Source organism: Camelina sativa, chromosome 11 (genome assembly GCF_030686135.1).
Source record: "Camelina sativa cultivar CO46 ecotype springtype chromosome 11, ASM3068613v1".
NCBI classification, from domain to species: Eukaryota; Viridiplantae; Streptophyta; class Magnoliopsida; order Brassicales; family Brassicaceae; genus Camelina; species Camelina sativa.
In genome coordinates this window covers 4,436,001-4,462,253 of record NC_141890.1, presented here as the reverse complement: position 1 = coordinate 4,462,253, position 26,253 = coordinate 4,436,001, and the positions used below count along the sequence as shown (strand labels likewise).

The 26,253-nt window shown below is 37.3% G+C and overlaps 5 protein-coding genes, 1 long non-coding RNA gene and 1 pseudogene across 16 annotated transcripts in view; 3 read left to right on the top strand and 4 right to left on the bottom strand.

Moving 5' to 3' along the window:
• The first annotated feature begins 2,550 nt into the window (after positions 1-2,550).
• GLR2.4 (glutamate receptor 2.4) lies at positions 2,551-6,275 on the top strand. The gene is made up of 5 exons (XM_087472274.1): positions 2,551-2,812; positions 3,619-4,912; positions 5,022-5,347; positions 5,426-5,832; positions 5,907-6,275. The coding sequence occupies exons 1-5, from the start codon at positions 2,551-2,553 to the stop codon at positions 6,273-6,275; spliced, it is 2,658 nt and encodes an 885-aa protein (XP_087328400.1).
• The window catches only part of LOC104721664 (ADP-ribosylation factor 1), a 34,781-nt gene continuing 13,664 nt past the window's right edge, over positions 5,137-26,253 (top strand). For both annotated transcript variants that reach the window (XM_010439698.3, XM_087473166.1), the window contains exon 1: positions 5,137-5,155. The gene's annotated coding sequence lies outside the window, so the exon portion shown is untranslated. The remainder of the gene's footprint in view (positions 5,156-26,253) is intronic.
• On the bottom strand, positions 6,566-13,763 carry LOC104721669 (uncharacterized). Of its 8 annotated transcripts, none has more exons than XR_015571444.1 (36): positions 13,701-13,763; positions 13,543-13,622; positions 13,320-13,413; positions 13,141-13,225; positions 12,942-13,026; positions 12,764-12,834; positions 12,552-12,658; positions 12,294-12,444; positions 12,101-12,197; positions 11,830-11,975; positions 11,648-11,725; positions 11,526-11,560; positions 11,334-11,410; positions 11,170-11,245; positions 11,026-11,088; positions 10,834-10,911; positions 10,656-10,733; positions 10,507-10,569; positions 10,306-10,382; positions 10,124-10,201; positions 9,976-10,036; positions 9,754-9,865; positions 9,532-9,676; positions 9,335-9,427; positions 9,157-9,219; positions 9,008-9,071; positions 8,811-8,887; positions 8,629-8,706; positions 8,513-8,541; positions 8,314-8,391; positions 8,130-8,206; positions 7,995-8,048; positions 7,806-7,890; positions 7,616-7,706; positions 7,292-7,539; positions 6,566-7,208 (listed from the first exon to the last, which is right to left on the bottom strand). It is a non-coding gene; the product is annotated as an uncharacterized LOC104721669 (long non-coding RNA). The 8 variants fall into 8 exon arrangements; XR_015571441.1 differs by having other exon boundaries at positions 10,497-10,569; positions 12,065-12,197; positions 12,758-12,834; positions 13,706-13,763; XR_015571443.1 differs by having other exon boundaries at positions 6,566-7,195; positions 8,507-8,541; positions 9,012-9,071; ... (3 more) ...; positions 12,758-12,834; positions 13,706-13,763.
• Positions 15,760-17,586, top strand: LOC104721668 (indole glucosinolate O-methyltransferase 4-like). 2 transcript variants are annotated; one of them, XM_010439706.2, is made up of 4 exons: positions 15,760-16,392; positions 16,541-16,854; positions 16,966-17,030; positions 17,100-17,586. In XM_010439706.2, the coding sequence occupies exons 1-4, from the start codon at positions 15,923-15,925 to the stop codon at positions 17,106-17,108; spliced, it is 858 nt and encodes a 285-aa protein (XP_010438008.1). In that variant the 5' UTR covers positions 15,760-15,922; the 3' UTR covers positions 17,109-17,586. The 2 variants fall into 2 exon arrangements, with proteins under 2 accessions (XP_010438008.1, XP_010438007.1); XM_010439705.3 differs by having other exon boundaries at positions 15,869-16,392; positions 17,120-17,586.
• Positions 17,913-21,220, bottom strand: GLR2.1 (glutamate receptor 2.1). Its single transcript, XM_019232571.2, has 5 exons — positions 20,956-21,220; positions 19,491-20,797; positions 19,079-19,391; positions 18,577-18,983; positions 17,913-18,494 (listed from the first exon to the last, which is right to left on the bottom strand). Exons 1-5 carry the CDS (start codon positions 21,215-21,217, stop codon positions 18,081-18,083), a joined length of 2,703 nt encoding a protein of 900 aa, XP_019088116.1. The 5' UTR covers positions 21,218-21,220; the 3' UTR covers positions 17,913-18,080.
• On the bottom strand, positions 21,699-24,327 carry LOC104721666 (B3 domain-containing protein REM14-like). Its single transcript, XM_010439701.3, has 6 exons — positions 24,032-24,327; positions 23,632-23,935; positions 23,426-23,544; positions 22,987-23,316; positions 22,357-22,902; positions 21,699-22,263 (listed from the first exon to the last, which is right to left on the bottom strand). The coding sequence occupies exons 1-6, from the start codon at positions 24,107-24,109 to the stop codon at positions 22,006-22,008; spliced, it is 1,635 nt and encodes a 544-aa protein (XP_010438003.2). The 5' UTR covers positions 24,110-24,327; the 3' UTR covers positions 21,699-22,005.
• LOC104727634 (B3 domain-containing protein REM7-like) lies at positions 24,224-26,118 on the bottom strand (annotated as a pseudogene). Its single transcript, XR_015571440.1, has 5 exons — positions 25,900-26,118; positions 25,470-25,811; positions 25,249-25,364; positions 24,830-25,163; positions 24,224-24,720 (listed from the first exon to the last, which is right to left on the bottom strand). The product of XR_015571440.1 is annotated as a B3 domain-containing protein REM7-like (transcript).

Sequence of the window (26,253 nt, the reverse complement as noted above, 5' to 3'; positions counted from 1 at the left end):
AAGATGTTGTTATCACCGACTCATTCCATCCGGTTCCCATCTCCGGTAAGCTTTTCCTGGCGCTAGACGAAATTAAATGTTGTTTTTTTTTATTATCACAAAACGAGATGTTAATGAGGGATAATACCAATAACCAGTAGAAATCTGGAATCCTTCACAAAGTTATCCATAAACCAAAACCTACGATTTACCTAATTAAACCACCCATCATCGTATGTTTATTGATTTGTTGTATTCTCGAGATTTCTTCACAACACGAAAATTTATTCTTTTTTCAAAAAATCATGCCATATATTGGGCAACTTGCACCAAAATATTTTTTCTGTTAGTCTTTATTTGTCTTTTTGCCCTTACCTTGGCTTAATTTGACCTATTTTTGCAACTTGCGCTATACTAAAAATTCTAGATTAGGATCCGTGCTAGAGCACGGATTGAAATTCATTTTATTTATATTATAATTTTAGAATAAAATATAATTTATATGATTGTTTTTAATAGTTTTTTTTGATAAAACATTATGTAATAAAATCATATGCTAAATATGATGGCTTGAAAAAGCACCTATTTTGTAAATTTATATTGTTAATTTTGTAATTTTATGTATGAGAAATTATTATGTTTGTTGTTTGTCTTTATTTTAATTTTTGAACATGTTTGGTGAAAAGTTTTTTAATATGACGTGTGCTTTGGTAAGATTTTATTTTCAACTACATAATAATATCTCGGAAATCACGATTAAGTTTGATAAATTCTCAAAATTTTATTCCTTTTTATGCCTAACAGTATATATTTTGTAACAATACATGGAATGCTAAATATTTTATTTTGGAAATTGTATAAATTATTAGAATATTTTTTTAAGAGGATTCTTTCAGATATTCTTAAGTGTATTCATATAGCCCAAATTGACCAATTAATCTATAACCTTTTTTTTAATCAACCTATATTTAATCTATAACCTATTTTGTAACCAACTTATAAAATTTATATAGTCTACTAAAAAAGTTGTGTACTTCCGTTTTATGTATTTTAGTGAAAGGAGATTTGCATGATTTATATTGAAAGTTTGGAAGATTCTCATTAAGATTTTATATTCAATTGCAGAATAATATTTCGGAAATTACGATTAAGTGTGAGAAATTGCCAAGATTTTATTCCTTTTTTATGCTTAACAATAAATTTTTATTCTCTTTAATAAGTTGGTTAACAATGTGGGTTACTAATAAAATCTGCCGAATCTACCGAAAATAAATTTGGAATATCTTCTTTTAAGATTTTTGGAAATAACGTGTTCTAGCAATAAAATCTTCCGAAAATAAATTTCGGTTGCACCACTATTTATCTTGTAACCAATTAATTTATCAATTTGAAATATTCTCTTGAATCCACTATTTAACTTGTAACCAATTAATGTATAACCTATTTGTTATTATAACCAACTTATTAAAATTATATAGTTTACAAAAACAATGTTGTGTACTCCCGTTTTATTATAAATGGGATTTTGTTAAACAAGTTATAAGTTGTAACCAATGATTATTTTCTAAAGTCATCGAATCTTTTTTTTTTCCCCGGGGGCAACGATATGTCTGACTAATTAATTCTTTCTTTTTGTTAATTGACTGTTTCATCGACGAATGTTTCGTGTGTGGACTGTTTCATCCTTGCAAACTAAGTCATTCAACTATATAAAGTATGTCGGATTAATACTACGTGGTTACGACTTACGGCAGTGACCTCGGCTATACATGTCTACACTACATTCGTCTTGTTTTTCATATACTTTAAAAATGTTTGTTGTATAAGTAAATTACCTTTCCATCTCGATGTATTATTTGGATCAGAAACAGGGTTATTTCATGACATTTACAAATTACAACCAAAAAAGAAGTAAACTATGTCTTCTTTATTAGTTAGAACAGAATAATGTGAAGATACACATTTCCATTCAAAACATTCGAAGACATATCTGAATTAGCATGTTAAGATACATATTTGGATCTGAGTTATATGTTAAGTGTTACATGTGAGTTACAACGTCTACTGATGATGTAAATAGCATGAGTGTGTTGCGAGGTCCAACACAATGTCCTTATCAAATTAAAATATACAATACAATTTTTTATTTTTACAATAAGTTCACACAAATTATAAAACCTTTTTAGTTAAAATTTCAACCATATTATTCAATTTAACTGGATAAGATCTTTATTGTATGCTAGTTTTAATTTTGACAAGATGTTGATGTTTTAAAGATTTGTATCTTCAGTTAAACAAACAAAAAGAGGAAAATTTCTTATGTACGTAAATGTAACTATTCTAATACGTAATTACGTCATTAGCAGAAAGGGCGTTAATAATTGGATTCTTAATAATTAGTAATTTACTTCTTAACTAAACAAAAAAAACTTCTTCGGATAAAACACCCTTGAAAAAGTCTTATCCATTCCTAAATATGAGTTTAAAATATTTCCAAGATGTGCATATAAACATAAACAGTCACTGTTTTATTATTTCAACGGCACTTAACCAAAACCAAAAACAAAGAAAATGAAGAGACATCTCAACGACCTCGTCTTAGTGTTTCTCGTTTTTATCTTCCCCGTGGAATTGGTAAAGGGACAGAATACGACAATCCAAGTGATTAATGTTGGGGTTGTGACTGATGTTGGGACAACTTCCTCCAACTTGAGCTTGCTCGCCATTAACATGTCTCTCTCAGACTTTTACTCTACTCGTCCAGAATCTCGGACTAGGCTTCTTCTTAACTTTGCCGACTCGAGGGACGATGTTGTTGGCGCTGCAGCAGCTGGTATGTTATCTCGATACTCTTGAATGGTTTGATTGTTTCTATAGGTAAACGTGAAACGCAAGTAAAAGCAAAATATTTCGTTTGTTTGTATTTTGCGTTTCCATGTAATTACTATTATAAAATCTAAAAAGGGTTTATAGTTCAGAAATGTGATTTTTCCTTCTGCATTTTGTTTTCTCGTTCATGCAACTGCTAATATTGTTTTTGAAACAATTGAGTCCTAGCTCTCTATCATTATGCACATCACATATCTACACATGTAACATGTTCATTGCTGGAAGGCTAAATTTGAGAATGTGAGAATAGGGTTGTTCGTTTTTTTCATTTCGGATGCGGCATACGATATTGTTCCTTTTAATCACGTTCTCTCCAACATGCACAATCTATGTTTTCATCAAAACGGCATAATCACATTTTCCATTTAAATCTGCATAATCACATTTTTGTTGTCGAAAACCGCAAAATTGCGTTTTTCTTTTGTCAAAACCGTTGAATACCGTGTTTACGTGAAATCACGTTTTGGCATCCGTATTGTGGAACTGGAATCTCTTTTTGGCGGGTCAATACCACACATATTCTTGTAGCTTTTAGTTTCTACACTCTAAAATTTACTTCATTTATGCTATGTTTGTAACCATATGCATAATTTACACTGTTTACATAATTTTAAACGTAACCGTGGTATTGTGTACAAGGCATCAGCTCCACACAGGTATAGACATTTAGTCATCACTACCTTCCATTTGGCATCCTCTTTTCAAGTTTCCTCATCCTCATATAACACCACATTTTTTATGTTTCTGCAGCTCTTGATCTTATAAAGAACAAGGAAGTGAAAGCAATTCTGGGGCCAAGAACTACAATGCAAGCTTCTTTTGTGATCGAGGTTGGCCAAAAATCTCAGGTGCCGATTATATCGTTTTCTGCAACGAGCCCTTTCCTTGAATCTGGCCGTAGTCCATACTTCTTTCGCTCTACTTACGACGACTCATCTCAAGTGCAAGCCATAAGCGAGATCATAAAGGTGTTTGGTTGGAGAGAGGTTGTGCCTGTATATGAGGACAATGCGTTTGGAGAAGGTATAATGCCTGGTCTTACCGATGCATTACAAGCGATAAACATCCGTATACCATACAGGACGGTGATATCTCCCAATGCAACGGATGATGAAATCTCTGCGGACCTTCTCAAACTGATGACCAAACCAACCAGGGTGTTTGTGGTTCATATGAATCGGTTCCTCGCTTCAAGATTTTTTGTAAAAGCCAAGGAAACTGGTCTCATGAAACAAGGGTATGCATGGATCCTCACTAATGGGGTTATAGATCATCTAGTTTTGATGAACCAAACCGATATTGAAGCAATGCAAGGGGTAATAGGCATAAGGACTCACTTTCCGATATCTGAAGAGCTTAAAACGTTTAGATCAAGGTTGGCAAAGGCACTTCCGGTTTCAGAGTTGAACATCTACGGATTGAGAGCTTATGATGCAACCACCGCATTGGCAATGGCTGTTGAAGATGCAGGAACAACTAACTTGACTTTCAGCAAAATGGATGGAAGAAACATATCTGACCTGGAAGCACTTAGTGTCTCAGAATATGGTCCAAAGCTTATACGCTCGCTCTCCCGGATTCAGTTCAAAGGACTTGCTGGTGACTACCATTTCACTGATGGAGAACTACATGTATCAGTGTTTGAGATTGTCAATGTAATCGACGGTGGAGGAATGGTGGTAGGATTCTGGACGCAGGATCAAGGACTGGTAAAAGATTTGAATCCCAGTTCGGGAACTACACGTAGTTTCTCCAGTTGGAAGAATCATCTTAACCCGATCGTCTGGCCTGGGATTACCTTAGCTGTTCCAAGGGGATGGGAGATCCCAACAAACGGAAAAAAGCTGCAAATTGGTGTTCCCGTTGGTACTTTCCCTCAGTTTGTGAAAGTTACAAAAGATCCTACAACCCATGAAACCACAGTAACAGGGTTTTGCATTGACTTCTTTGAGGCTGTAATTCAAGCGATGCCGTATGATGTCTCCCACAGATTCATTCCTTTTGGAGATGATGATGGAAAAACTAACGGTAACTTCAACGACTTGTTGTACCAAGTGTATCTCGGGGTGAGCCTGAAACCATTCCTCATTCTTCATTCTCTTCTGATCATAACTCAATTATTGCTCTGAAACAATACCTTCCTTGTCTATGAGGCAGGTATATGATGCTGTGGTGGGTGATACGACGATATTGGCAAATAGATCTTCCTATGTTGATTTCACTTTGCCATACACAACATCGGGCGTGGGGATGGTCGTCCCTTTAAAAGACGAGGTAGAAAGAAGCAGTTTGATCTTCTTTAAGCCTTTGACACGGGGGCTTTGGGGGATGACCCTTGGTTCCTTTTTTGTTGTTGGTTTTGTTGTGTGGTTTCTTGAACGAAGGGTGAACACAGACTTCACTGGACCTGTCCAGTCTGTCCAGTACCAGATCAGCACTATGTTCTGGTTTGCCTTCTCTATCATGGTTTTTGCACCTAGTATGTTCCCTCCCTCTCCTCTACTCACTGTAGGCGACGAGTCTGTTTAAATTTACACTCAAAAGTATGTTTTTACAGGAGAAAGAGTAATGAGTTCTACAGCAAGGGTTGTGGTTATCACCTGGTACTTCATTGTTCTTGTGCTGACTCAGAGTTACACCGCCAGTTTGTCATCGCTTCTCACATCACAACAGCTGAATCCAACTGAAACGAGCATCAAGAACTTGCTTGCAAAAGGAGGACCTGTGGGATATCAGAGGGATTCATTCGTCTTAGGAAAGCTGAGAGAATCGGGTTTCCCTGAGTCTAGACTCGTGCCATTTACCTCTCCAGAGAAATGTGAAGAACTTCTAAACAATGGACCATCAAAGGGTGGTGTTTCAGCAGCCTTCATGGAAGTGCCTTACGTGAGAGTTTTTCTTGGACAGTATTGTAAGAAATATAAAATGGTGGAGGTACCGTTTGATGTTGACGGGTTTGGCTTTGTAAGTTCCATCACTTCTCTATGGCTTGGAAACCATCCTTGTAATGATGCTAATAACTATTTCCGATTTTGTAGGTCTTCCCAATCGGATCACCTCTAGTAGCCGATGTATCAAGGGCCATTTTGAAAGTGGCAGAGTCTAACAAAGCAACTCAACTTGAAAATGCCTGGTTCAAGAACATAGACAAAACTTGTCCTGATCCAATGACCAATCCTGACCCAAACCCAACAGTCTCCTTCCGCCAGCTCAGCCTCGATAGTTTCTGGATTTTATTTGTTGCTGCAGCCATTGTCTGCATCAGTGCCTTGTTGATATCTGTGATCTGTTTCTTGTATCAGAATCGGGTTATTTTGAATAATAGAGCAATACCCCGTCGAGAACGAATGAATAGTATGTGGGAAAGGTTCAAGGAAAGGCAGGAGAACCCTGCTCCCAGAAACTAAAAAATTTGTGAACTTTTTTCTTTGTCTTCATATAGCCAGAGTCACCTTGTATCATCAAAGCTCACTGATTCTAGTGCCAATTCTTTAAACACATGCATTAAAATAGCTCCTAACCTTTTCCAAGTGCCAACCACCATATTCCAACGTGGCTTCAACATGTGTATCTTTTCCCTGTTGTTGTCGTAACAAATTAATGGAACTCAGAAGTTTGAATCCATAGATTTCCATGAAAATGTTCCCTCAGGAACAATGACCTTTGACCAGAAGCTAAAACTCTTTCTCCTGCAAACTAAGATAATTTTTTTACTTTTTAAGTCATGCGATAAGAAACTGGCCGGATGTTACGTATTACAGACAAAATGTTGGCATATAAAAACATACTAGACAACGTTTCTGTTCCATTTTATTCCTGCTAAAAGAGTATGGTGTTATAGTTGTCACAAATCGGTTTTGCGTTGATAAAGATGAAGCTCCTGAATTTGAGCAGTACTTCCATTTCTCTATATTCGAACAATCCCTTAAGCTAATTTTGTCTTGGAAGCTCTCTCTTCACTATCTTCCTTAACAATGATGTTGTACCTGCCCTTATCTTCATTGTTCTTCTTAACTTCACTTTCCTCGGTTTTGCTACTCTCTTCTCCGCTGCCAGGATCTGTGGAGAGGGAATCTACATCGGTACCTTCTGAACACTCTACTACCCTTGTGTCACGGTTTGTTTCTGCAGGGCACAAACAGAGAACAGGTTTTGCCCCGGTTCTAACCAGTTTAAACCTGAAAATCTCTAGCTTTTAACCCGTTTACTTAACAGAAACTTCTCCAGCCTCGTGAGATAACTACAGTGTTGTTTTAACTTATGGTGTCTCAAAACTAAATTCCATGTTCTACCATATTCATTCTTCAGAACCATCTCATCACAAACCCTTTTGGAAGATACTGCAACATCAGATTAAACACCACAAGTCATACAAACAAAAGAGTTCAGTCAAATCATCTCTGCAATCGAAGTTTGCACTCACCAGCGCATCATTATTAAAGCTCGAAGGCGTGAGAAAACCCGCAAAATAAGAACAATCTGACGAGGATTCTGCGTCTGGTTTACAAAGCTCGAGTAGCACGACTCTCATCATCTACATCCTCGGACAAGTTGCCATCTTCAATCCTTTTTCTCAGCTCCTCACTTCTGAGACCTTTTTAGAGACTAGATGTATGTTTTCTCTTTTCATTATTCAAGTTTAAAGAGACTGTATGTGGTCACTGACAGCAGCTGCAGATGAGAAGAAAACATCAGAACAACAATAAGATTCATCATCAAAAATTTCTCAAAGTAAGTTAAAAGTTACCTGTGACAACAATCAGAAACCTCTGTTTATGATCCCAAACGCTAAAGACGTTACTGCAGCAACCATCAAAGTGAGATCACGGCAAGCATCTCTGTGATGAAAAACAAAGAAAAAACAACACACCATGAGAAATTAAGAAGGGAAAACCTAAGCAACACAGGAAAAATAAAAAAAAATTCATGCCAGAAACCATAAATGGTCTTGCGCTTTAGCAAGTCATCAACTCCACTGATGCCTTTCTCTGGTAGTCTAGAGAAAATCTGACAATCTTGAGGCTGATGCAACAAAAAAAACATGCATATCAAAGTTACCTAGAGACAAAAGATTAAAAATTAACCAGACATATATAATAAGCATGTCTCATGACTGGAAAACTTACCTCATCCATATTGCCACTTGTTGTTGTGATCCCAGATGCCTTTCTCTGGTAGTCCTGAGCAAATAGGACAATCCTTGAGGCTGATACAACAAAAAAATAAATGCAGACCAAAGTTAACTCGAGACAAGAGATTACCCCTCAATATTGCTGCAGGGAACCATTGTTGTGACATTATGACAAGCTAGTCTAGACATATTTGATAATCTTTGCAGCTGATGCAACCAAAAAACATGCATACCAAAGTTAACTAGAGACAAGAGATAAAGAAATAATAAACTGACATTTATAATAAGCACGCCTCATATAACTGCAAACTTACCCCCCCCCCCCCCCCCCCCCCCCCCGCCCTCCATATTGTTGCAAGGTTACGACAAGCTATTGGTTTTTGCACCACCTCCTAAGAGAAAAACAAAGAAGCCAAAAATAAAAATTCGTGTGAGTAAATAAGAAGTGGGGGAAAAGAGGACAAAAAATCAAACAAAGAAAACAAGAGCGACAATGATGAATCAAACCATCACCAATCGATCATAGCATTATCCTTCACAATCTGAAACAATAAAAGAAGGAGAAGTGAACAACATGGAATATAAAAGTGAAAAATTCAGAAGCGAATACTAAGTTCAGGCAAACTTACCCCTCCATATTGCTGCAGGGAACTATTGTTGTGACATTATGACAAGCTAGTCTAGAGCGTAGTTGACAATCCTTGAGGCTGATGCAACAAAAAAACATGTATACCAAAGTTAACTAGAGACAAGAGATTTAAAAATAACCGACATATATAATAAGCACGTCTCATATGACTGCAAAACTTACCTCATCCATATTGCTGCAGGGAACAATTATTGTGATCCTTTCACATTATGACAAGCTGTTGATTTTTGCACCACCTCCTGAGAGAAAAACAAAGAAGACCAAAAATAAGAATTCGTGTTAGTAAACAAGAAGTGGGAGAAAAGGGACAAAAATCAAACAGAGAAAACGAGAGTGACAAGGATGAATCAAACCATCACCGACATATTTTACCAGCCTCCTCCTCAATCACCAATTGATCATAGTATCCTCCTCCTCCACAATCTGAAACAATAAAAGGAGGAGAAAAATTCAGAAGCAAATATAATTCAGATCAACGTAGAAGACAAAACCAATTTAGAAATCAAACCCTAGAAGTTGAGAATTCAGAGTCGAAAGCCATAACTGGATTATAATACACTTCCAAAAACACCTGCGAAGAAGACAGAAGAAACGTGGAAGTAAATAAACAAAGGAAATAAGAAAAAACACGCTATATGATAAAGTGAGCAGGGAAAACCTAAGCAAAACGGAACAAATCTTTATACCAGAAACCATAAATGGTCTTGCGCTTTAGCAAGTCATCATCTCTACCAATGCCTTTCTCTGGTAGTCCTGAGCAAATATGCCAATCCTTGAGGCTGATGCAACAAAAAAAAACATGTATAGCAGAGTTAGGTAGAGAAAAGAGATAAGAATTAACCAGACATATACAATAAGCACGCCTCATGACTGCAAAACTTACCCCATCCATATTGCTGCAGGGGACAATTGTTGTGATTTTTTAACAACATCCATAAATTACAGTGGTGCAAATCTGTACCTCCAGATGTATGTTTCTTTTTTCATCATTCAAGTTTTGAGAGGCTGTTTGTAGTCACTGACAGCAGCTGCAGAGGAGAAATAGCATCAGAACAACACTAAAGAGTCATTATCAAAAAGTTCATATAAAACGCATAGAAATAACCAGAGATGAGCATTTCACATGACTGCAAACTTGCCCCGTCCATATTGCTGCAGGGGAACAATTGTTGTGATCCTTTCACATTATGAGAAGCAATTGTTTTTCGCATCACCACCTGAGAGAAAAACAAAGAAGACCAAAATAAAAATCCGTGTTAGTAAATAGAAAATGCGGGAAAAAGGAAAAAAAAAATCAAACAAAGAAAACGAGAGTGACAAAGATCACATCATTTTAGCAGCCTCCTCCTCAATCACCAATCGATCATAGTATCACCCTCCTCCACAATCTGAAACAATAAAAGAAGGAGAAGTGAATAACCTGGAATATACTAGTGAAAAATTCAGAAGAGAATATCAAGTTCAGGCAAACTTACCCCACCATATTGCTGCAGAAAACCATTGTTCTGACATTATGACAAGCTAGTCTAGAGCGTATTTGACAATCCTTGAGGCTGATGCAACGAAAAAACATGCATACCAAAGTTAACTAGAGACAAGAGATAAAGAAATAAGCTGACATATATAATAAGCACGCCTCATATAACTGCAAACTTACCCCCTCCATATTATTGCAGGGAACAATTGTTGTGATCCTTTCACATTATGACAAGCTGTTGGTTTTTGCACCACCTCCTGAGAGAAAAACAAAGAAGACCAAAAATAAAAATTCGTGTTAGTAAATAAGAAGTGGGGTAATAAGGACAAAAGTCAAACAGAGAAAACGAGAGTGACAAGAATGAATCAAACCATCACCGACTGTTTTTAGCAGCCTCCTCTTCAATCACCAGTCGATCGTAGTATCCTCCTCCTCTTCCACAGTCTGAAACAATAAAAGAAGGAGAAGTGATCAACATGGAATATAAAGTGAAAAATTCAGAAGCGAATACTAAGGTCAGGCAAACTTACCCCTCCATATTGCTGAAGGGGACCATTGTTGTGACATTATGACAAACTAGTCTAGAGCGTATTTGACAATCCTTGAAACTGATGCAACCAAAAAAAAACATGTATACCAAAGTTAGCTAGAGACAATAGATCAAAAAATAACCGACATAATTAATACAAGCACGTCTCATGACTGCACCATCCATAGTGCTGCAGGGAACAATTGTTGTGATCCTTTGACAACATTATGACAAGTTGTTGTTTTTTGCATCACCTCCTGAGAGAAAAACAAAGAAGACCAAAAATAAAAAGTCATGTTAGTATATAAGAAATGGGGGAAAAAGGACAAAAATCAAACAGAGAAAACAAGAGTGACAAGGAGGAATCAAACCATCACCGATTTTAGCAGCATCCTCCTCAATCACCAATCAATCATAGTGTTATCCTCCACAATCTGAAACAAAAGGAGAAGTAAATAACATGGAATATAAAAGTGAAAAATTCAGAAGCGAATACTAAGTTCAGGCAAACTTACCCCTCCATATTGACAGGGAACCAATGTTGAGACATTATGACAAGCTAATCTAGAGCGTATTTGACAATCTTTGAGGCTGATGCAACAAAAAAACATGCATACCAAAGTTAACTAGAGACAAGAGAAAAAGAAATAAGCTGACATATATAATAAGCACGCCTTACCTCCTCCATATTGCCGCAGGGAATAATTGTTGTGATCCTTTCACATTATGACAAGCTGTTGGTTTTTGCAGCACCTTCTGAGAGAAAAACAAAGAAGACCAAAAATAAAAACTCGTGTGAGTAAATAAGAAGTAGGGGAAAAGAGGACAAAAATCAAACAAAGAAAACAAGAGTGACAATGATGAATCATACCATCACCAATCGATCATAGCATTATCCTCCACAATCTGAAACAATAAAAGAAGGAGAAGTGAACAACATGGAATATAAAAGTGAAAAATTCAGTAGCGAATACTAAGTTCAGGCAAACTTACCCCTCCATATTGCTGCAGGGAACCATTGTTGTGACATTATGACAAGCTAGTCTAGAGCGTATTTGACAATCCTTGAGGCTGATGCAACAAAAAAACATGTATACCAAAGTTAACTAGAGACAAGAGATTTAAAAATAACCGACATATATAATAAGCACGTCTCATATGACTGCAAAACTTACCCCATCCATATTGCTGCAGGGGAACAATTGTTGTGATCCTTTGGCAACATCCATAAATTACAATGGTGCAGATCTATACCTCCAGATGTATGTTTCTCTTTTCATCATTCAAGTTTTGAGAGGCTGTTAGTAGTCACTGACAGCAGCTGCAAAGGAGAAATAGCATCAGAACAACACTAATATGAAATGTGAAAAAAAAATCACCAATAAACTAGAGACAAGTGATAGAAATAACCAGAGATAAGCATGTCACATGAATGCAAACCATTACCCCGTCCATATTGCTGCTTGTTGGTTTTTTTAACTCCTGAGAGAACCATTGTTGTGATCCTTTGACAAGCTGTTGAGTAGTAACTCCAAAAGAAGACCTGCATCAGAGAGAGAGAAGATATCACTGATTAGAAAGGCCAATAAAATAAAATAAAAATCCAACAGAGGAAACGAGTGAAAAGGATGAATGAAACCATCATAGAAAGATCTTAGTAGCCTCCTCCTCAATCACCAATAGATCATAGTATTATCCTCCACAATCTGAATTGCGCTTTTAGAAAGTGATCATTATGTCCAGTGATACCTTTCTCTGATAGTCTTGAGCAAATATGAGAATCCTAGAGTCTGTTGCAACAAAACAAAAAAAAACATGCAGACCAAGTTAACAAGAGACAAGTGATAAAAACTAACCAGGCATATATTTTCAGCAAGTCTCATGAGTGCAGACTTACCGACTCCATATTGGTGCAGGTTGTGATCGTTTGACATAATGAAAAGATGTTGAGGAGTAATTCCAAAACCCCCGGCAGAACCATTGTTGTGACATTATTGACAGAAGCTGTTCAAAACAAAGAAGACCAAAAAAAAATCGTGTTAGTAAAGGGACAAAGACCAAACAGAGAAAACGAGAGAGTGACAAAGGATAAATCAAACAAACCATCACCGATAGATTTTAGTAGCCTCCCTTGCTCCTCAATCACCAATAGATCATAGAGTATCACCCTCCAGCACAATCTGAAACCATATTAAAAGAAGGAGAAGTGAATTAACATAAATGGAACAGAAAAAGTGAAAAATTCAAAAGCCAATACTAAGTTGAGGATCAAATTTAGAAATCAAACCCCTAGAATTAGAAGTTGAGATTTCAGAGTCGAAAGGCCATAAACTGGATCATAAATAATACGCTTCCAAAAAAAAAAAAAACACCTGCGAAGAAGAAGAAACGTGTAAGTAAATAAACAAAGAAACAATGACATAAGCGAGCACGCCAGTCAATACAATTATACCAAATATGATATATATCGGGGGAAAGATGTAGACCTGGAGAAGTCAAGGAGGCAGTGAATAGAATCTGGTGAAGAAGATTGTCTGAGGAGTAACGAAGACAGAGCAATCCCATCACGACCTGCATCAAATACATAGATAAGAATTGTTAATTAGACAGACCGCAACCCAAAGAAAAATCCAACAGAGTAGAATTATCCGATAAAGATATGTACCTGGACAAGTCAAGGGAAGTGGAGAGATGGATTTGACTTGCTTCCTAGATTTGCTTTGCGAATGTCTCTTCCCTAATTCTACAATCTAGTTTTTCTTTTTTTTTTTTTTTTTAAAAAAACGAAATCAAACCCTAGAAGCGAATAAGCGATGACAATTCGCTTCCAGAACAAACAAAAAAAACTATGAGAAAGAGAAGAGAAGCCTTAAGAGGAAGAACACTACCTCCTGAAGGAGATGATGTAGCCACAGAGAAGAAGAAAAAACGATCCATCAAAGCATCCTCCTTCTCCAATATACAATAACTGTAAGCGAAGACAAAGTTAATTATCGAATAATTAAAAAAAGCTTTTGAACGATTCAATTTAGTTAAGAAACCAAACCCAACCCTAGAAGAATGAATAGGAACGATGACAACAAAGAAGAAGAAGGAAAGCTATGGGACTGAGAGAGCCAGAGGAGATCACTACTACTAGTATTTATAGAGATAGGTATGTAAAGCTATGTACGGTCACGATTTGATCTCGTCTGATATTTCAACGGTTAAGATTAAAGGTCACAAAGTCGGTAGTCAAATAACTTTGACTCTTTTGTCCACCTGGCGCTCCCTCACTAAACTTTTCCTTTTGTCTCTATATATTTCCTTTTCCTATTTTGATTTTTTCATATTCCTTTTCTTTTTTTTATTTAATTGTTGTTGTCTTGCCTAGTTGAAAAAAACAAAAAAGAGATATAACCGGAAGATAACAAAATATTGACCGTTCATTAAAAACAAAACAATTCATTAAAATTGATCCGCAAATATATGAAAAACAAAATCATTGACAAATTTTCGCGTTTATTTATTTTTTTTCTTTTTGGCAACTCTTTTAATTTATTATATACAAAATAAATTACAAATAGCATTATAATTAAAGAAATTCCCTCAAATTCATAATAATCGAATTCTAATAAGAAAATGTTGGTTAAATCAATTTATCATAAATAAACCCTCTTCTATAAAAGGCACTCACTAGTCCTAAACCCTCTCCAAGTCAGAACTCAGAAGTAATTAAAGACCATTTATCATCAAAACAAAGATGCTCCTCACCTTCTATGAGCCTTGCCTACCCACATGATGAGGTCACACACACTACATTAAAATAGCTCCTAACCTTTTCCAAGTACCAACCACCATATTCCAACGTGGCTTCAACATATGTGTATCATCTTTTCCCGGTTGCTTTCGTAGCAAATTAATGGAACTCAGAAGTTTTGAATCCAGAGATAAATAATGTTCCCTGAGGAACAATGACCTTTGACCAGAAGCTAGCTAAAAACTATTTCTCCTGCAAACCAAGATATTTTTACTTTTAAGTCATGCGAGAAGAAACTGGACAGAGATGTTACGTATTACAGACAAAATGCTGGCATATAAAAACATACTAGACGACGTTTCTGTTCCAGTTTATTGCTGCTAAAAGAGTATGGTGTTTTAGTTAATGTCACAAATCGGTTTTGAGTTGATGAAGATGAAGCTCCTGATTTTGAGCAGTACCTCCATTTCTCTATATTCGAACATTCCCTTAAGCTAATTTTCTCTTCGATGCTCTCTTCACTATCTTCCTTAACAATGATGTTGTACCTGCCCTTATCTTCAATGTTCTTCTTAACTTCACTTGTTAAGTAGAATCACAATTAAAACTAAATTGAATTGTTAGAAAACTGAGTAGAATCACAATTAAAACTAAATGCTGATATAATAGCATTAGCATATCACTATCAGATTACAATAGATACCTAAGTTGCCGAGTTACTGCAGTGAATCTTCCGATGCTAGTTAAAGTATATATCTTTAACTATTACGTACAGATTATATATATATATATATATATATATATATATACTCTTACTGAAATCCAACCGTACCACGTTGATCTGACCACTTGGATATGTTCTGGTCAGTTGTGTCACTAATTAAAGTATCATCCATCAGCTCATTGAATATATTAGTTATATATGCCTCTCTCATTTGTTCACTTCCTTTCGTTTGCCTAATATCACCCAAACCAACCAAGAAGCTTAATCCCTAACAGGTTTATGCAATTAGGTTTTCTAATAATAGCCTCCACTGGGAACCACGTCTTCGTAGATTATCATGTGGGTTGCTCAGCTAGAGATAGTACCAGTGGCGAAGCTAGGAATTCAATTTATCATGGTCAAAATATAATTTAAGAGGTCAATTGTGTTATTAATTTTTTTTAAAGGGGTCAATTCTGCTATTTTATCAGGGTCAATTTGATTTTTTCCCCAAAAATTCAACTAAATTTAAAATTTCACCAGGGTCAATTGACCCACGTGCTTCTACCCTAGCTCCGCCCATGATAGTACTCACATAGGGTTAGTTATATTATTAGACTGATATCAGCTAATGCTTTCATTAATAATCACCTTGAAAAAAACATTAGGCAAAAATATATGTAGTCATATGCATGTGTCACAAATCAAAAAGTCGGTACGGTTGGTTTGAGATTTCTCCCTATAACATAGCGCTCCTAGTCCAACTATTGAAACCATCCTATCTTTCCATCTCTGCCTTCTTCAATTTTCCAACCAACAAACAACAATGACAAACCATCTTCAAGAGCCCTTAACCACTTACCCTACACCGGGTCTAACCCAAGAACAAGAACAAGTTGAAAAAGAAATGATGACCATGCAAGCGTTGAGGATAACGAACTCATTGGCTTTTCCTATGGTTTTCAAAGCTGCCTTGGAGCTTGGCGTCCTCGACACAATTGTAGCCGTTGGCGACGACGTATGGCTATCAGCTTCAGATATAGCTTTTGCTCTCCCTACCAAGCCCACCAATCCAGAGGCGCCAATGTTGCTAGACCGTATGTTACGGTTACTCGCCAGCCACTCGATATTGAAATGTCGTATAGTTGAAACCGGAGAAAACGATCGAATCCGAAAGACCCAAAGCGTATATGCAGCTGAACCAGTTTGCACGTTTTTCTTAAATCGTGGTGATAACTCGGGTTCTCTCATGTCCTTGTTCATGTTGCTCCAAAGCCAAGTCTTTTTCAAAACTTGGTACGTACCTCATTATTTGCAAATCAGCCAAATTAGTAGTTGATCCTTAGTTATAACAAACCGGCTTATAACCTTCTTATTAAACCAATATGCAAAAAAGTACTATCTATACACGTCCTTTCAGTGAACAACTGAAGATTTGTTACAGGACACATCTAAAGGATATGATTCAAGAAGAAAAAGATGCATTCAGCTCTGCCCATGGCATGAAGAAACTCTTCGAATACATTGGGTTGGACGAACAATTCGCTGGTATGTATAACCAGGCAATGTCAGAAACTTCTAGCATGATCATGAAGAAGATTTTAGAAGTTTACAATGGATTTAAAGATGTAAATACTTTAGTTGATATTGGAGGAGGACTTGGCACCACACTAAATCTTGTCACTTGCAAGTATCCTCAAATTAAGGGTATCAATTTCGATTTAGCAGGGGTTTTGGCCACTGCTCCTTTGTATCCAGGTACAACAGTAGATCATTAGTCTGACATGTTGAAAATTGAAGTGTTTTCCAAGAAAAATCAAAAATACTTTTTCAGTTTATTAAAATCCTACTACTAAAAATTTGTTATAGGAGTGGAACATGTATCCGGAGATATGTTTATAGAAGTTCCAAAAGGGGATGCAATCTTCATGAAAGTAAGTATACTGCATTTAAATGAAAAAGGCTAATACTTTTATGATTTAAACAGTTCATTTACAAACTAGGTTGGATGAATTGCTGGCAGTGGATATTACATGCCTGGAACGACGAAGATAGTGTAAAGATACTAAGAAACTGTTGGAAGAGTCTTCCGGAAAAGGGAAAAGTGGTAATCGTTGGCATGGTTACACCACCGGAACAAAAGAGTGACGACTTTTTCTCTGACATAGTCTTTGGCATGGACATGTTGATGTTAACACAACAGTCGGGTGGTAAAGAGAGGTCGTTTTCTCAGTTTGAAGCTTTAGCCTCTGCTTCGGGTTTTCATAAATGTGAAATAGCTGCTCTCGCTTACACATTTTCTGTTATCGAATTCCACAAATAGATTGAGAGTTTACAACGAAAACAATAATAAGCAATACTTGATTTCGTGAGAGAAGATTATAAACTAAAATAAACGTTTATCTTCAATGGCTTTTTTAATAATATATTTAAATTTGTATAGTCTATGCTAAATTAATAAATAGTGAGTATTGTTCTATGCTTAATAAATTAATAATATATATATATATATATTTTTTTTTTTTTAATTTTTTACAAAAAAAAAAAAGTTAATTAAAAAAAGAGAATAATATTAAAGCTGGAATTAACCTCAGTCCAAAGATATGATTGAGGTCTCTCAGGGGCCATCTTTGCCGACTGATTCCAAGCCGGTTTCCAGCTCCGGTAAGCTTTTTGTAGCGCTCGAACGAACTTAGATCTATATTCCATTGTTTTTTTTAATATAGTAGGATGCTTCGATTTCGTTTCTTCGGTGAGTGGTGGTTGGGCGTAGATTATGAGCTGAATGTTTTGACTTGGTGGTTCCGAGATCCCAGTTGAATTTGAACTGTTCTTTGCTTGCCTTTCTTTTTGTTTTGAGATTCTTAAATCTTGTAGAGTATATCACAATGAACAATGATCCTATTGATCCGAGGAAATATCTCTTTTGTTTGGAATTTGAAAAGATGCAATGAACATGAGGGAAATAAAGAGATGTGCTAACTTCAACTGCCATTGTTTGCCTCTTCTTGGTTATTCTCTGTGATGCCTTGGTCTGAGGAGCATTGACATTTAGTCACCTTGTTTATGTATGAGTTTTGATCTGGCTGAAGAAACTTTTCCCACAATCCTTGCAGGTTTCTTTGATCTGGGTTCTCCTTCAAGAAATGATACACAAATTTCCCCAGTGCTACAGCGCAAACTATGGCTGCAGCAAGAAATAAAACCCAAAAACTATCAATGCCAAGCTGGCGGAAGGATTCTGAGGGATTTGGATCCGGGTTGGTCAGTGGATCTGGGCAACTTTCATCTATTGTCTTGAACCATGCATTCTCGATTTGAGTTGCTTTATTCGACTCTTCTACTTTTAGGATGGCCCGTGATATATCAGCCACTAGAGGGGATCCAATGGGAAATACCTGCAAAAAAAAAAAGTAACTCATGGTCTTCTCTTAGCATTTGGCATGAATGCAAGATTTTTATGCAAAGCTATGGACTTACGAAGCCTAATCCATCGACCTTGAACGGTGTTTGAACCATTTTGTACTTGTTACAGAATTGTCCAAGAAATATTCTCACGTAAGGTACTTCCATGAAAGCTGCAGATATACCACCCTCTGCTGGTCCTTTTCTCAGTAGCTCATCACAGTGTTCTGCAGACCCGTAGGATACAAGACTAGCATCCGAGAAACCTGAGTCTCTGAGTCTTCCCAAAATGAAGGAACTCCTTTGATATCCCACAGATTCTCCTTTTGCCAGCAAGCTATTTATGTTTGTTACCGTTGGATGAAGCTGTTGTGATGTAAGAAGCGACGCCAAACTAGCAGTGTAACTCTGAGTCAACACTAGTACTAAGAAGTACCAAATGATGACCACTAGCCTCGCCCAGAAGCTGAGCACTCTTTCTCCTGTAAATGCATTGAGGTGTAAATCAAGATGATTTTTGGAAACAGGTGCAGCACTAAAGTATGTGAACATTGAACATTTGACAGAGGGAGCATACTCGGGGCAAAGACCATTATGGAGAAGGCAAACCAAAAGATAGTGCTGATTTGATACTTGCCAGGCCCATCAAAGTCTGGGTTTACCCTATGTTCAAGTACCCATACGACAAGGCCAATAATGAAAAACGACAAAAGGCTGATAAGCCAAAGTTCCAAAGTCAAAGGCATCAAAAAGATGGTACTGCTTCTTTTAACACTGTCTTTAACAGGGACGACCAGACCTACGCCTGATGGTGTGTATGGCAATGAGAAATCAACATACATTGACCTATTTGCAGATATTGTTGTATCTGCTACCACAGCATCATATTTCTGCTCCAAACATAAAGAACAAGAACGTGGTTTCAACAATCAAGCACAGTGAAAGTGGAGCATATAAAGATGAGCAAATAAATGGTCAGAGTCTCTCACCCCGAGGTACACTTGGTAGACTAAGGTATCATAATCGCCATCTTGTAAAGGAATGAAGTCATAGGAAACATCGTAGGGCATCGCTTGAATTACAGCCTCAAAGTAGTCGATGCAGAATCCACTGAAAATTGTTGAATTGGTGATAGGATCCCTTGTAACCTTCACAAATTGTTGAAAACTGTTCTTAACTGGGACGCCAATCTGCAGCCTTTTCCCATTTGTCGGGATCTCCCATCCTTTGGGTGTGGAAGTAGTGTCTCCAGGCCATATAATTGGTCTTAGTCGATCTTGCCAAGAAGAGAAAGTGGTCGTGGTAGCTGGGTTATGGTCCACGTTCTTCAAGAGACCATGTTCTTTCATCCAGAAACCTATGGTCCTTCCTCCTTGCCCATTCACATTAATAATCTCAAAGACTGACGGCTGCAGTTCTCCATTGATAAACTGGAATTCACCAGCAAGACCTTTGAACTGAACCCTAGAGAGTGTTTGGAGAAGATTTGGACCATATTGAGATACACCTAGACCTTGAAGTTCTGACACGTTCCTCATGGCATCCGTCTTGACAAATGACAAATTTGATGTCCCCGCTTCTTCGATGGCCAATGCCAGTGCAGTGGTAGCATCATATGCCCACAATCCATATACATTCAGGTCAGAAATTGGGAATCTCAGCTTCGTCCATCGAGATCTAAATATTTCAAGCTCTTTGGATCTTGGGACATAAGTCTTTACACCCAATACCCCTTGCATTGTTTCAATTTCCGTATCGTTCATGATACTTAAAACATCAGTAATTGCGTTAGTGAGGATCCATACATATCCTTGTTTCATCAAACCAATTTCCTTAGCTTTGGCAAAAAATCTTGAGGCAAGCAATTCAATAATGTGGACAACAAATACTCTAGTGGGTCGAGTCATCATCCGGAGAAGTTCCACGGAGATTTCATCATCCGTGGCATTGGGAGAGATCACGGTCCTATAAGGTATACGAACGTTAATGTCTTGTAACGCATCAGTTAGACGAGGCATTATACCTTCTCCAAATGTGTCGTCAACGTATACAGGTGCAACCTCTCTCCACCCAAACAATTTGATGATTGCTTTAATGGCGTGCATTTGAGATGAATCATCATACGTAGCCCGAAAGAAGTATTGACTACGGATAGAAGCAAGGGACGGACTTGTTGCAGAATATGTAATAATCGGCACATGAGATTTTTGTCCCATCTCAATCATGAATTGAGCCTGCATCGAAGTCCATGGCCCTAGGATTGCTTTCACTTCCTTTTTCGTTATCAAATCAAGAGCTGTGACAAATTCAATTCCAATAAATGTTTTGTTATGCAATAATAACTTAGGAGGAGACAGCATAACTGTAGACAAGAAGTGTGCATATGAATTGATGATTGGTGACACATAAATATAGCTCAGTGCATGCAATTTAGAGAAATGGGAATGCGTGTACCCGCTGCTGCTGCGACAACAACATCATTTTCGGAGTCAACAATGGTGGTTATAAGCCTTGTGTGGGTTTCTGGATGAGAAGAGTAGAAATCAGAGAGAGACATGTTGATACAGAGCAAAGTCATGTTGGAGTATGCCATTCCGACATCATTCACTATTCCCACGTTTACAGCGGTTGCCCTATCTTGTGCTTCTCCCACTTGCATCAGGAAGACAATGACAAAGAAGAGTAAGCTGATAACGAGGTTGCTTTCTCTCTTCATTTGTTTCTTCTTTCTTTGTAGAGAAAGAATGAAACTTGGTGCTCTATATGGTATGCTCTTTGTTGTAGCAAGAGAAGCTTTGAGAATTTGGGAATTGGAGAAGTCGTGATATTGTTAATTAAGAACTTGTTGAATGTATTAAACTCCAAATATATACTATAGTAATCAAGGCAACCAAATTGTTTTTTAATACTGTAGTATTCTAGTTTAGCCAACGATCAAGGTCAACTGTCGCCAAAGAGGAGACTTCGTCTCATGCATTAAACCATAGGTAACAAATTCTCTCAGTTAATCATAGTTTACCGTTGTCTTCACATTCTCTCTGAGGAGAAAATTCTTCCCAAGAGAGCACACAAGAAGACTGGCTTTCATTTACCGCATGCATAACTCACATGAAAATCTTAGCAGAGTCCGGAGAATAATGTTTTTTGGCTTTTCTGATCTATATCTTTCTCTAACAATATTATGGATGGTTTCTCTCTGCTTCCTGAATTGATCACATTTTAATTGTTGCGATATTATAGTCATAGCGGTTCTTCTTGGACAATTAGACAAAAGTTACCAGACAGTGTTTAACCACATGTCCCGGTAAGTTCTAACGTTGACCGGAACCCTCAACAAGATTCAAACCACTTGACATCTAGTCAGAAGCAACAAGAGAAACGCTGTCAACAAGGACACAATTTCTTTCTCCACATTCCTGCAGAATCCAATATTTACTTGAGAGAGAGAGATGTTCATACGCCACAAACTTCTTTTCTTCTCTCGAGCTGCCGACATAAAGAGTCTCAAACAGAGTTTGATTTGGTGCAGAACTTAAGCACAGGACTTGCATCTTTCTTCCAAATGAGTTCCAACACAAAGGACTCTCCTATCTTTACGTTATGAGCTTGACAGAATCCTTTCCAGCCTTTTCCTAGTCTCAGTCTTCCGTTATCGTGGTCTTTTAAAAGACGCACCATTTGATTAACTCCGTCTTGACTCAACAGAGTTATTTTTCCTGGCTTCTTGATGCCATTCACCCGCGTGAAATGAAGCGGAAGTCTCTGCACAAAAGATTTGATTGAGGAAAATCACTGACCACACCAGAACACATCTAAAAAAAAAACCAATGATGTAACAGAGAAAGCGAGATTTACCAGCTTATTGTCTCTATAAGAGTATGGTGTAATCGTTAATGTCACAAACCGGCTTTGACTTGATGAAGATGAAGCTCCTGGTCTTGAGCAATGCTTCTCTTTCTCTATATTGTCTTCAATGCTCTCCTCTTCACTATCCTCCTTAAACATATTGTTGTCTCTCCCCTTATCTTTAATGTTCTTCTTAACTTCACTTTCCTCGGTTTCACTACTCTCTTCTCCGCTACTAGGATCTGTGGAGAGGGAATCTACATCCCTGCCTTCTGAACACTCTACTACCTTTGTGTCACGCTTTGTTTCTGCAGGGCACAAACAGAGAACAGGTCTTGCCCCGGTTCTAACCAGTTTAAACTTGAAGGAATCTCTAGCTTTTAACCCGTTTACTTCACAAAAACATCTCCAGCCTCGTGACATAACAACAGTGTTGTTTGACTTACGGTGTCTCAAAACTAAATTCCATGTTCTACCATATTCATTCTTCAAAACCATCTCATCACAACAATCTTTATTTAAACCATTTGAGCTCACAAACCCTTTTGGAAGATACTGCAACATCAGATTAAACATCCACAAGTCATGCAAACAAAAGAGTTCAGTCAAATCATCTTTGCAATAGAAGTTTGCACTCACCAGTGCATCATTATTAAAGCTCGAAGGCGTGAGAGATCCCGCAAAATATGAACAATCTGACGAGGAGGATTCTGCGTCTGGTTTACATCCTGCTTGGCACAAACGGATCACAGGCGTTCCTGAATTTTGGACAAGTTTGAAAGTATGGCCACCTCGGTTCATTCCATTGGCATTGCAGAAGCTTCTCCAGCCGTGTCTGAGATAAGTTTTGATGCCGGATTTGTCGTGATCTAAGCTTAAGTTCCATGATCTTCCCATTTGGTTAAGAAGAACAACCTTACCACATGCTTTGGTCCAACCATTTGACCTCGCAAAACTCATTGGAACATACTGCAAAGCCGTCATCAGTTTGACAACATGAGTTACTTTAAATCAATCTCTCAGGCTAACTAATTCAAACTATGAGTACAAGATTTTTGCTTAGAGAAATTTAACAAACCACTTTATCTTCTTGGAGGTTTGAGACTGAGACATTTGCTACAAAACAAGAATGCTCTGATGAAGAATCTTCTTCTCTCCTTGGATTCTTCTTCACTCTCTTCTTCATTGGTCTGATTTCTGAAGCCAAACCAATTAATAAATTTCCAAATTTGCTTCCCTATTCAGATTTTGAGTACACTTCATAGAAAAAGATAGAAAATTTACCAATGTTATCCTGATGATTATCACGATCATCATCAATGCTACGAGATGAAGTACTATATTCAATCTCACAGGAATTGAGTCCCAATGCAGTGACATGAAACACAAAATCTCCTTCGTGTCTGAAAACAATGACATCACCAATACGAAAATCATGTGCTCTGGCAAATTCTTTCCAACCATGGAGTCTCCGGCCACCTTCAATTTTCAATTCCCACACTGTATCTGAAGCGCCCGTTCTCAATTTCGCAGTCTTGTGTTCGTTTCTTCCTTGGAGGTGCTTCAAGAAGAAGGTTACAGGAATGTTCTGTAACAAAAATGCAAACAAAAGAAATTAAAACAAAACCATCTCTTTCAATAAGCTATATATATAATCGTTGAAGAGAGACAGAGACAACAGTACTAGGTAGGAGTCGAAGCCGGGAAGTAGAGCCTGGAAGAAATGTGGGTTTTTTGGAGATTGAAGAACTGAATCCGCCATTGTTAAAGTTTAATCACTTGACCAGAAAGAGGATTTTGCATTGATCCAGAAAAAAAAACACCCTCCTCAAAAGAAATAAACCCTAACCCCTTCTGCTACCAAATTGGTTTTAGCTTTGTCAGATACGGTCACTTTTTTCATAATGATAGGCGAAGAATACAAACAACTTCAGAAAAGTTTCGATAAAAAGAGTGACTTTCGTCTGATATGACTTCACTCAACGATACAAGTACAACAACTAAAAACAACAATTAAAAACATTAACTATCAGATTTAGAGAGACATTAGTTAATTATAGTACTCTGTTTTTCCCAAAAGACTTTATCTTTCAGACATAGATTGGTTCCTCTTCCTCCTTAGCCTTGGACCAAAACTTTAAGTAGAGGAGTTTTGTTTTTCCAAAGTAGCTTCAACTCAAAAGGCTCACCTACCTTCAGTACATCATTAGCTTTACAGAAAAGTTTCCATCCTTTTCCCAATCCTCTTCTTCCATAGTTTGGTCCATCTCGAACCAACTTGATTAACCGCTTCACACCATGTTTATCCTCCAGAATTATCTTCTTGTGATTGTTGTTAATGCCATTGATCTTTGTGAACTCTACCGGAAGAGTCTGCACAAACCAAAAAACACACAAGTCAATATTTTATCAAAAAAAAACAAAACATAATCAGAGAGAAACCATACAAAGACTTTTCTTTTATCATGATCCACGAGCTTACAAGTTTGGAGTTTTTGATATTGTAACTTGTGAGACTCAGAGTGACAAATCTGTTTTGTCCTGGAGATGATGGTGAAGCTACCCATATACGACGAACAGATACAGAGCATTGGGTTAGATTCACCGTCTCCAACTAGATTAAACGCAATCAAATCTCCTTCTTTTTGTTTGTTTTCACTACAGAATCTTTTCCAGCCACCTCCCATGTAGTAACTTCCATCTGATTCTCTAAATCTCAGATTCAAAGTCCACGAGTTTCCCTCTTCGTTCACTAGTATTATATTGTCACATCTCCTGCTCAAAGCTTTCGAGCTCGCAGCTTTCTTTGGAAGATTCTGTAACACCAATCCACAGGCACATTATTTTTATAGATCATGAATTATATGTGTGAAAAGAAGAATAAAGTAAGCGAGTGCTCACAATTGTGTCCGTTTTGAGATTTGAAGCAGTGACGTTTACTACAAAACAGTAATCCCATGATTCAAAAGACTCTGCCTCTCTTTTGGGGTTTAGATTCCTCTTCCTCAAACCATTTCCTGAATCATAAAAACATTTCTTTGTATCAAAATAATTTCCACAAAATATAATCCTCTTTTGTTTAGATTCAAGCAAATCAGTAAGAACAAAAGACTCAAACTTACTAGTGTTGTGCTGATTCTCATCGTCGTCTTCCTCGTCATCATTGTCGTCTTCCTCATCATTATAGTCGTCTTCCTTTTTGATGTTACATTGTGCGTACTGAATCTCACAGAAACTAGGACCGAAAGGTGTCACACTAAACACCATGTCTCCTTCGTGTTTAAAGATAATGATGTCGCCTATCGAAGATCATGAGCTTTCACAAACTCTTTCCAGCCTTGGGTGAGTCTACGGCCATCCATTTTCACTTCCCAAGTTTTCTCTGAAGAGTCCGATTTAAGTTTAGCTGTTTTCTGCTCATGTTTTCCATCAATGTGCTTGGAGAAGAATATAACAGGTATCGTCTGCAACCAACAAGAGACAACATGTAAAACAAAACCGACTCTGAAAGAAAGACAGAAGCAGAGACGGAGAGAGAGAGAGAGTGTGTACGAGGTGAGTCTCGGAACCGGGAAGAAGTGGCTGAAAGAAATGTGGATTGGCTGGAGACTGAAAAAGAGAATTCACCATTTCAAAACAGTTCAGGAAAAGAACGCAAGAATATTCAACTTCCTTTTCCTGGGGATATGTATGAAGACAAGACCAATGTGTGTTCTTGTCGTCTTATAGGTTTTGTAAAAACATATCTTATTAACTAAAGTTTAAACTGACGAAAGGTTAAATACTTGTTTTCTGAGTTTTTCTGTTTTTGTGGGTTCTTCATGGATTTGAGGATAAGTAAAGTTAAAAGCTGTAAAATTTTGGTACTTCCTTTTATCTACTGGGTAAAGATAAAGAATATTCGGT

Bases quoted from the DNA above. Each gene is read 5' to 3' on its own strand.
- LOC104721666 (XM_010439701.3), bottom strand. From the start codon at position 24,109: ATGGCGGATTCAGTTCTTCAATCTCCAAAAAACCCACATTTCTTCCAG. The intron at 23,317-23,425 runs GTTTGTTAAATT...ACGGCTTTGCAG, and splicing joins ACCTCCAAGAAGATAAAGTG to TATGTTCCAATGAGTTTTGC. The intron at 22,264-22,356 runs GTAAATCTCGCT...TCTTTTGTGCAG, and splicing joins CTTATAGAGACAATAAGCTG to AGACTTCCGCTTCATTTCAC.
- GLR2.4 (XM_087472274.1), top strand. From the start codon at position 2,551: ATGAAGAGACATCTCAACGACCTCGTCTTAGTGTTTCTCGTTTTTATC. The intron at 2,813-3,618 runs GTATGTTATCTC...ATGTTTCTGCAG, and splicing joins TGTTGGCGCTGCAGCAGCTG to CTCTTGATCTTATAAAGAAC. The intron at 5,833-5,906 runs GTAAGTTCCATC...CCGATTTTGTAG, and splicing joins ATGTTGACGGGTTTGGCTTT to GTCTTCCCAATCGGATCACC.
- GLR2.1 (XM_019232571.2), bottom strand. From the start codon at position 21,217: ATGAAGAGAGAAAGCAACCTCGTTATCAGCTTACTCTTCTTTGTCATT. The intron at 18,984-19,078 runs GTATGCTCCCTC...ATGCATTTACAG, and splicing joins CATAATGGTCTTTGCCCCGA to GAGAAAGAGTGCTCAGCTTC. The intron at 18,495-18,576 runs GTAAGTCCATAG...TTTTTTTTGCAG, and splicing joins AGGTCGATGGATTAGGCTTC to GTATTTCCCATTGGATCCCC.
- LOC104721668 (XM_010439705.3), top strand. From the start codon at position 15,923: ATGACAAACCATCTTCAAGAGCCCTTAACCACTTACCCTACACCGGGT. The intron at 16,855-16,965 runs GTACAACAGTAG...AATTTGTTATAG, and splicing joins CACTGCTCCTTTGTATCCAG to GAGTGGAACATGTATCCGGA. The intron at 17,031-17,119 runs GTAAGTATACTG...AATTGCTGGCAG, and splicing joins GGGATGCAATCTTCATGAAA to TGGATATTACATGCCTGGAA.